Below are 9,849 nucleotides of genomic sequence, written 5' to 3'. Positions count from 1 at the left end.
TTTTTAAACTGTCTTTTTGATACATAAAATTCTTATACAACTAAATTTTTTTATTTCCCTCCTTTGTTTGATTTCTTTACCCTGAGACCAATGAATATTTACCCATCCCCCACTGCAGTTTTTACAACCTTAGGGTTAGTAATGATCTCTTCATCACATAACTCACCTTATGAACAAGACTTCAGTGACAGAACATAAAAGCTTATTTGATAAGAAACAGCTGACCCTTCTTGATGTGGCTCATGATTTGGACTCCTTAGGCATGTAATTTATTTCTTACCAAAATATACATTTATATGTCTTCTCGAATGATCACTAACAGCTGTTCCTAATCTTTTAGGTGTCCTAGAACACTGATGGCAAACTTCAAGGGCCATGCTCTCCCAGGGAGCTTCTTCTTGATAGTTGGACTGTGGTGGTCAGTGAAGTACCCACTGAAGTACTTTCACCAGAAGGGGAAGAACAGCAGGCTCAACCATTATTACCAGCGTCTAGAGGTCATCGAGGCTGCAGTCAAGATTCTGTTTTCAGTCATTGGTAAGAGCAGGGTCATTTGATCCGGGGAATCTTCACATCATACCAGAACCTTTAATCCATTTTCTGGGCTCTGTGAAATAGATGTTTCACTGGCAGAGACAATACAACAAGGATTTTCAAATAGCCACTAGGTTGTTTTATCATAATACCTACTGGGTATATTGTTAACAGAGTCTTAACATTGTATATAGACTATGAAAAACTACCAAATAAACTATACTCTTTGTCCTAAAAGGACACTGGTTTAGGAGGTTGTTGAAGCAAAACACATACTGTATGAAAAAGATATAAAAAAATAGCCAAGAACTACATTAAAGCAGAGTAAACTTATGTACATGAATTAGAAAGTACTAAATGGAGTTTACAGTTAGTTTAGGAAAAATCATTTTTCCTCATTTGTCTTTCCCTCTAGAATCTCAGGGTAGTTAACTACCATCTGGTTGGCAAGCCTTCCCTCCTCAAATCACAAGCAACTATAGAGGGGGGAAGTTTGCACGGGGGGCTAGTAAGGTAAACAGTGGAACAGACTGAAAAAAGCCAACAAGGAATGAGCACTGACCACAGTAAGGGTTCCTCCTCAGAATCAGCCCTGCACTGCATAAGTTAATTAAGGCTCTTATTCTGCAATTGTGCTTGGCTACTTGCCATCCTTGGCCTAGTTTTCCAGGAGGGAATGAAGCAGACAATAACTTCCCTTGGAGTAAGCAAAGCTCACCCAGCTTTGTTTGCTTACCTAGCTGAGATTTCCTGTTCTCAGTTCAGATATCAGAGATCTTTCTGGAGTTGAGAAATGACTGGGACCATAATGATTTACATAGAAGAGATAGCCTCAATTTTGCCTAAATAAAGCTAGAAAAATTGTATTTGGCATCTCAGCTGGGTGAAAGTGACACTTGTTCAACAACTATCTCTTGAGTTCTAACCATGTATGAATGTTAGGAACACAATAAGGAACCATATTCCTCTCACAAGGCTTCTATTCTGCTGTCACTGCTACTTCACGTAGGTCATTTTCACCAACTTCCTGAACAGTTATAAATTAGTTCAGAAAGGGACTGTTTTGAGGAACAAAGTTTTGGGGAACAGCATCCAGAAATGTTGTGATGGAGGACTCCCAGGCTTCCACCAGAACATTTTGAGTATAAGACAAATCTTCTAAGAGGTGGTAAAAGTACATGGGACAGACAGGTACTGAGAGCTGTGCTGGGTTACAGCAGCAAAAACTTCTGGCCCTGCTTACTTCTTGGATACAGTATGGCAAAAAACAAACAAACAAAAAAAAAAAAAAAAAAACTGTAGCACCTTCACCCTGTCCAGGGCTGGAGGAGCCTGCAGGTTACAGAGCTTGCTTGGTGCTGATACGGGAGCTGCTGCCCTCAGGTAGGTTTGTACAAGGATCTTCATCACAGTGTGTCTTTGCTCAGAGTCTAGTTCAGCCTGATTCTTTGGGGATATCTTTCACTGCTGACTTGGCAGAGGAGCCCAAAGATTAGTGATCAGCTACATTCTCACTTAAGTGGTCTGGCCTTGTGTTCACCCTGGCTTGGAACAAATACACTGGAGGCCTGTGTATGGATGCATTTCTATTGCTTATCCTTCCAGACCCACAACTCCCAAAAAGGAGAAACAAAGGCCAGTTACCCACACAGATTACTCAACCAATCTTATTTTATGCTGAAGGAGCTACATCCAAGGCAGCAAAGCATAGGCAACCCTCACCTACATCTAGACTTGGTTCATGCCTGTTATGATTTGGATGTGAGGTGTCCCCCAAAGGCTCCTGTGTGAGATGCAAGAAAGTTCAGAGAAGAAATGATTGGGTTGTGAGAGCCTTAACCCAATCAGTGAATTAATTCCCTGATGGGATTATCTGGTGACTGGAGGAGGTTGGCATTGGGGGCATGGCTTGGAGTATATATTTTATATCTGGAGAGTGAAATCTGCTTCTCTGTTTTCTGATTATCATGGGAGCTGGTTCCCTCTGCCACACTCTTCCAACCATGATGTCCAGCCTCACCTCATCCCCCAAGGAATGGAGCCTACTATCTGTAAAAATTGAGACCTCTGAAACAGTGAGCCCCTAAATAAACTTTTCTTCCTCTACAGTTGTTCGTGTCAGGTCTTTCAATCACAGCAGTGAAAAAGATAACACAGAAATTGGTAACAGGAGTGGGGTTCTTGCTGTGCCTAACCTAATCATGTGGTTCAGAAGCTTTTTGGAATTTGTGGGTGGAATTTTGAGATGTTTAGCAGTGCAAGATGGAAATGTTTTAAACTGTTGTAAACGAAGATTAATGGCCAATTCTGGTGGGAGCTCAGAAGACCAGAATGCCAACAGGAGGGTGGACAGTGAAGACAGGGCTCAAGAGGGTTTAGAAGAAAAGGAGGACACTATCGGTAATTGGACTAGAGGCCATCCCTGTAACTGTTCTGGCTGAGAAGTTGTCTGCATATTGTCTATGTCCTGAGACTTTCTTTGAGGCTGATTTTAAAAGTGATGGAGTTCTTAATCTAGCCGAAGAAACATCTAGGCAACACAGCATTCAGGAAGTCTCATGGGTGTTAATGGTAGCTTTTAGCCAAGTTTATTATGATATTTGGGAGTAGAAATGTTTGAAGAACTTGAAACGCAGGAGTAAAACTGGGGCTAAGGAAGTTGCAATTGACACTAAAGAAATGCTGAAGACTATCCAGAGGCAATAAGAAAGATGGCTTGAGGTTATCTCAGGAGCTGGCAAGCCCACACCCACCTCAAACTCAAGGAACTAAAAGTAAAAATTCTCTTGAGACCAGTAGGGCACCCTTCTTGCACAAGGGGGCCTAGGAAGTTTTTTCAACATGTTCAGCAACGCAGACATTCACATGCTGCTTCAGCAAGGGTCCTTGCAGTCTTGGCTACTGCTCAAGATGGCGACAGTCTTGGTGTCAACCATGTGGTGCTGGTTCTGCAGGAATTCAGAATGCTGGAGTTAGGGGGTCATGGAGGCTTCCACCAAGATTTCAAAGGAAGGTCTTGGAAACCAGGCAAAGTGCAGCAGGGTCAGAGTCCCTGTGGGCATGCCCTGAGAAGATAAGGTGTGGAGATTTGAGGAGGAAGCCAAAGCTGCAGTGGAGACCCCCAAGATTAAGAAATGCCAGTAACATGGGACATCAACCTAGAAAAGCTGCAGGAATTGAGCAGAGACAAGCCAACACAAAGGCCACTTGGGCTGCAACCAACAAGGCCACAGGGGTGTAGCTACACAAGACCTTTGGAGAGGACATTATGCCATGTGCTCCAGAAGCTGGACACATAACTATAGGCGCTGTTTGCCCAGCTGGATTTCACTCTTGCTTTGGTCCCATTACTTTTTTTCTATGCCCTTATTTTTGTAAATGGAAATGTTTACTCAGTATCTTTATACAATGGATACCTGTAAATTGCTTTTAACTTTAGAAGCTCACAATGCCAGATTGCCTTGAGCCTCAGAGAAGACTTTGGACTTGAACTTTGAGCAATCTTGGAACTGTTGAGACTATAAGGACTCTTGGGAATGGACTAAACATAATTTGCATTGTCTGATGAATGTGAGCTTTTGGAGGCCAGAGGTGGAATGTTATGGTTTGGATATGAGAAGTCCCCCCAAAAAGCCTTATACATGAGCAATGCAAGAAAGTTCAAAGAAGAAATGATTGGGTCATGACAGCATTAACCCAATCAGTGAATTAATCCTCCTGATGAAATTAACTGAGTGGTAACTGAAGTGGTAGGGTGTGACTGGAGGAGGTGGGAATTGGGGTGGTGACTTGGGAGTATATATTTGTATCTGGCAAGTGAAGGCCTCTCTGCTTTCTGATCACCATTTGAGCTGCTTCCCTCTGCCACACCATGATGTCCTGGCTCAACTTGAGCCCCCAGGAATGAAGCCTGCTGTCTGTGGATTGAGACCTCTGAAATCATGAGCCCCTAAATTCTTCCTCCTCTACAGTTGTTCTGGTTGGGTCTTGTAGTCACAGCAGTGACAAAGCTAACTAAAACAATGCCTTTCAGCTATTTTTTATTATTTAAATTGTCTTGGAGCTACTCTCTCTACTCACTTTCCACTCTCATTTCTGGCAGGGATCCTGGCAGAGCAGTTTGTTCCTGATGGGCCCCACCTACACCTCTACCATGAAAACCACTGGATGAAGCTAATGAACTGGCAGCACTGCACCATGTATCTATTCTTTGCAGTCTCAGGAATCATTGACATGCTCACCTACCTTGCCTCCCATGTCCCCTTGGGGGTAGACAGATTGGTTTTGGCTATGGCAGTATTCACTGAAGGTAACTTAGTAAAATGGATGGAGAAAAGGGAGGAAAGTCAGACAAGTTAAATTTATGAGATCAAAACATAAATGACCAAAAATATTGCAAATTCAACTCAGGACTCCCAAATCTTGAATAGGACTTTGTCCTATGCTCTGGATGATCCTGACTGCATATTCCATAAAGCATCTCATGAAAGCTTAAGGCCTTAAGACAGTTCTCAAAGGTTTTGGCTAACACTGCACAGAGCCTCCCTGCCTTCCCACTGCCACGAATACTGCACTCATACATGTGCATACTCCTATGCACGGGTGCACACATGCACATATATTCACATAGATACAATGCTTCAGGACTGACTGCTACTATATATGGGGTAAATCCTTTTGGATAAGGAAGAGACATTGCACCCCACTCCACCACTTGGGGTGTTATTGTGTTGGCCTCCATTACAAGTCTCAAGAGACCCACTACATTAGTCAACTTTCTACCACTATTATTAAACACCTGACATAAGCTACTTAATGAAGGTCAGTTGGGCTGTTTTGAAGTTTCAAGTCCAAGACTGAGCGGCCCTGTCTGACTTCAAATCATGAAGACTGCATATCAAAGCAAGAGCATATGTAAGAGCAAAATGGTCACATTTTGAACCAGGAACAAAAAGGAGAGATTGGGTTTCCCCTTGAAAAGCAACCCTTCCCCATGACCTAAAAAGACCTCCAACTAAGCCCCTCCTCTTAAAAGATCCACAGCAACTCCCTATACCAGCACCCTGAGCGCCAAGCCTTTACATATTGACCTTTGAGAGACAAACATAGCACCCACCCAACTGCTCACGGGAAAGTGGTAGAATCCCAATATACTTCACATTAACTGAAGCATGAAGAAAGCATTTTGTAAACTAATCACTTCTACCTCAGCAGAGTTGAAACAGAAGGTTGAAGGAGGGAAAAACTGAATTTCAAGTATACATATTCACAGCTTGTTATAAAGCAGCACCACGTATCACTCATCCATTCTGTATAGAACCTTACTGTGGATTCTGGAGAGTTATCTTTTTAATACATCTTTCTTGACACTCTTACCATACCTATGAAATTAACTTAATCTGCACCTGTTTGTTGTCCTGGAACACTTCCTAAAAGACAGATCTAAGAGAAAATTCCAGTAACAGGAAAAGCCCAGGGTGAATTCTCTGAAGTATTAATAAGCAAGTCTCTGATGGCTGTCATTTGGTTTGTGGCAGGTTTTCTCTTCTACTACCATGTTCATAACCGATCTCCACTGGACCAGCATATCCACTCACTCCTGCTGTATGCTTTGTTTGGAGGGAGTATCAGTATCTCCCTGGAGGTGATCTTTCGGGACAATATTGTGCTGGAACTTTTCCGAACCAGTCTGGTTATTCTTCAGGGAACTTGGTTCTGGCAGGTGATTATTCACACCAACATTCTTTATATGGTCTAGATTGAGGAGTCCCCTCAAGTGTGCCCAAGAGAAATCCTGAAGCAAAATGTCTGAAAACGCAGCATACACCCCACAGGAATGTTTTCAGATGGCCCCTTTCTCCCTAGGCCCACAGCCTGACCTATGTGATTTTTCTGTTACTATCCTGTTGCTGCAATAATCTGTGGCAAGACTTCCCTAGTACAGGCAGGCACTGGTACCTTCTACAAGTCCCACTTCCTAACTTTCCCACAATTAACATTCCTGTATGAAAAGGCCTGAGATAGTGGGTAGCTTAAGCAAACCTGGTGGCCACTGGAGAAGGCTGGCTTCTCAGGACAACTAATCAAAAAACCAATTTCTTCTTCATCTAACCCACCAGATTGGGTTTGTGCTGTTCCCACCTTTTGGGACACCTGCATGGGACCAGAATGATGAGGCCAACATCATGTTCATCACCATGTGCTTCTGCTGGCACTACTTGGTTGCCCTCTGCATTGTGGCCATCAACTACTCTCTTGTTTACTGGTATGTTCTCTTAGAAGTAAACTTTTTTGACAAGTGCTAATCCCTAGGCAGTGCTGATTAACTTCTACTTCTGTTAATAAGTGCCAACTATATGCTAAATCCTAGGTAAGGCACTCGATACTTCAGAGTAGGTATTACAACTCTCATTTTACCAATGAGGATGATAAGGCTTTTTGATGTTAAATGACCTGACTAGGTCATAGTACCCTGATAGACCAAAGTCTCACATACAGCTCTGATATTAAGGCTGTAGTACAATGGGGAAAACTCTGATCAGTACTGGGTTGTAGACCCTGCTGTTACTGGTTCATCTGGGACCCCTCTTCTATTTCTGGTCTTGTTTTGCCTACTTGCCAGAAATGACTATCAAAACATACGCCGAGGCAGAAAGTGCTCTCTAGAGTGCTTCTTAGCAGTATACAGACTATAATAGCTATTAACTCCCACGTACTCACTGTGTCACAGGCATGGATAACTCTCAACACTGTATTACCCCACTTTGCTCTATAGCTTTATGATGAACTGTTAATGTTTTACAGATGGGGAAATCAAAGTTTCAAGACTGAGTAACTTGACCAAGGTCATCCAACCAGTAAATGTCGGTGCCTTGCAGTACAAGGATGACTTACAGCATATGGTTTTACAGTTCTATGGCTGTTGTAGCTGCCCCTCCTTTTTTCCTAGGTGCTTATTTCCCTAGACCCAAAGCAAACACACTACACCCAGAAGAGTCCATAACAGACCAAACAGAAAGGAGTTATAGTCATGGTTACCATCAGTCTACTCCCTGGTCAGTGAAAAAGCTGAATCTGAGCTCAATTATGACATTTCAGTCACACTGAGTATTATCTGAGGTGTCAGATACATAAACACATATCACAATATTTAATAGAGATGTGAAGAAAATGCTTTAAGAACCAATAGGTGTTTTTAAATCCTCAGATGAGGAAGGATCTTTTTCTGCCTAATCTGATTGGACCTCATTGTTTTTTCTATTACAGCCTTCTGACACGGATAAAGAAACATGGAGGAGAAATTATTGGGATTCAGACACTGAAGTCCAATCACACTTACCAGACTGCACTTTTGAGTGGCTCAGATGAGGAACGAGATTAGGTCATGGACTTTAGGAGACCTCCTATCCCTTTGAGCCCCCAAGGAGTGAATATAGCTTATTCCCTCATTTTGAGGCTTACCTTGGTCTGCTCCTAAGGCTCCATATATTTGTACCTCCTCATTTAATACAAGGCTGGAGGCTCTAGTACAGGAAATTAGGCCTCTGATGTTTTGTGTATTTTGCTGTTTGGATTCTTAAACATAAGGCAACTTAGTCTGTGTTAGTGTAATATCCTTCATAAATAGAAATGAGGTAATACCTGTAAGTAACAAGCCTGTGCATCTGTATAGAGAAATCAAAGACTGAAAACCTAAAACAGGAAATGACCTTGTGAATGAAATAATATGAGTCCAGCAAGACATCATGCTGCTTTTCCTTCAAGAAAACAGTATTTTCTTATTGGAAAAACATCAGGACACATGTGAATGACAGTGCTTTCACTTTAAAGCTATAATTCTAACTTGTATTTTTTTTTTAAGTAAAGCAATTTACAAGCAAATTTTAAATATTTTAAATATTACTTGTTAAACATTTTCTAACTAATCTTAACAGAGCACTGCAATGCCTCCATTGATAAGGGACAAAATTAGGCCAAAGATATATATATATATATATATATATTTTTTTTTTTTTTTTTTTTAAACAGGAAGTTAATTAGTAGACCAGCCAGGCTTGTGGAACTCAGCTGTTTTGACTTCTAAAGTCACCCAAAAGAGGGTGCCAAAAGGAAATCTGTACAGTGAGGTGCAGAGAAAAACATCAGGTTATGGAACGCCTTGAATTTCAACATAGCTGAAAGCAAAAGACATGAATTCTGAATTAGTAATATAAAATCTTGATATTATATAATCTTGGTTCCAGATCTTTTTTTCCTTTAAAAAAAAAAAATCTTTCAACAGAAATTTATTAAATGTCTACTTTGCACCAGATCTGAAATGGTTGTCCCAAGTAATAAAATATGTGTTCAGCAAGGAGCTGACAGTCTAGTGTTAGCGGGAGACAGTGTAGGCAAGTGCGGTTGGGCTTTGAGAGGTAAACACGAACCATGATAGAGGAAGCAAGAGAGCTGTTTCTATAGGGAGTCTGTCCTACAAAGAGCTTACTCCAAGTACAGAAAACAGTGCAAAGGCAATGAAGAGGAAAAAACATAGATAATTAAGTATATGAAGTTGTACAGGCAGATAAAAGTGAACTAGCATAAAGCTGAAGGGTCTTAAGAGACCACCTAACACCTTTTATTTGTACAGCATTTTCTGGATGAGATGCATTCTCTCATTTGGTTCTCACAGCTGTCTTTCAAACTTGACGCCAAAACTTAGGGATTAAAAATGAGCTACTAAAAACATTGATTTAGTTATTATGGAGAGCTGGATCCCCTTTTACCATCTACCCTTGGTGTTGCCAGCTGAATGGGAACTCAAACATTCAACAAACAGTGCCAGGCACAGTGGTGCAAGTCTGTAATCCCAGTAGCTCTGGAGGCTGAGGCAGGAGGATTATAAGTTTGAGACCAGCCCCAGCAACTTAGTGAGGCCCTAAGCAACTTAGTAAGATCCTGTCTCAGAATAAAATATAAAAAAGGACTGGGGATATTGCTCAATGGTAAAGCACCTCTGGTAACCCCCATCAAAAAACAAAGTATTGAAGGACTCATTATTAGCAATTAATGTAAAATATGCATTTTTCATAGGGACTGGAGGTGGGAAGAACTGTTTCTGTTTTATTTTCACAGGAAAGATATACATTTAGGGTTTTGTTGTTGTTGTTTTAAGGGTAGACAAAGAAATGTAATACTCTCTAGAGTGAATAGTTGAGGTGTGAAAATCGGATATGAGATATTAAAATTTATTTTGATGCAAGCCACACATCATGGTTTGGAACACCTTAATGGAAGTGATCAACCCTGGCATAAACATTCTTAGATATGATACTA

At 41.3% G+C, this 9,849-nt stretch overlaps 1 protein-coding gene across 1 annotated transcript; it reads left to right on the top strand.

The window, feature by feature from the left end:
• The first annotated feature begins 356 nt into the window (after positions 1-356).
• On the top strand, positions 357-7,915 carry Tmem45b (transmembrane protein 45B). Its single transcript, XM_076841584.1, has 5 exons — positions 357-537; positions 4,637-4,843; positions 6,072-6,256; positions 6,654-6,799; positions 7,801-7,915. Exons 1-5 carry the CDS (start codon positions 357-359, stop codon positions 7,913-7,915), a joined length of 834 nt encoding a protein of 277 aa, XP_076697699.1.
• Positions 7,916-9,849: the final 1,934 nt, after the last annotated feature.

Source organism: Callospermophilus lateralis, chromosome 2, assembly GCF_048772815.1.
Source record: "Callospermophilus lateralis isolate mCalLat2 chromosome 2, mCalLat2.hap1, whole genome shotgun sequence".
Lineage (NCBI taxonomy): Eukaryota > Metazoa > Chordata > Mammalia > Rodentia > Sciuridae > Callospermophilus > Callospermophilus lateralis.
This window is presented reverse-complemented; position numbering and strand designations above follow the sequence as displayed.

Coding starts and splice junctions, on each gene's coding strand:
- Tmem45b (XM_076841584.1), top strand. CDS start 357: ATGGCAAACTTCAAGGGCCATGCTCTCCCAGGGAGCTTCTTCTTGATA. Junction 538..4,636: donor GATTCTGTTTTCAGTCATTG/GTAAGAGCAGGG, acceptor CATTTCTGGCAG/GGATCCTGGCAGAGCAGTTT. Junction 6,257..6,653: donor AGGGAACTTGGTTCTGGCAG/GTGATTATTCAC, acceptor CTAACCCACCAG/ATTGGGTTTGTGCTGTTCCC.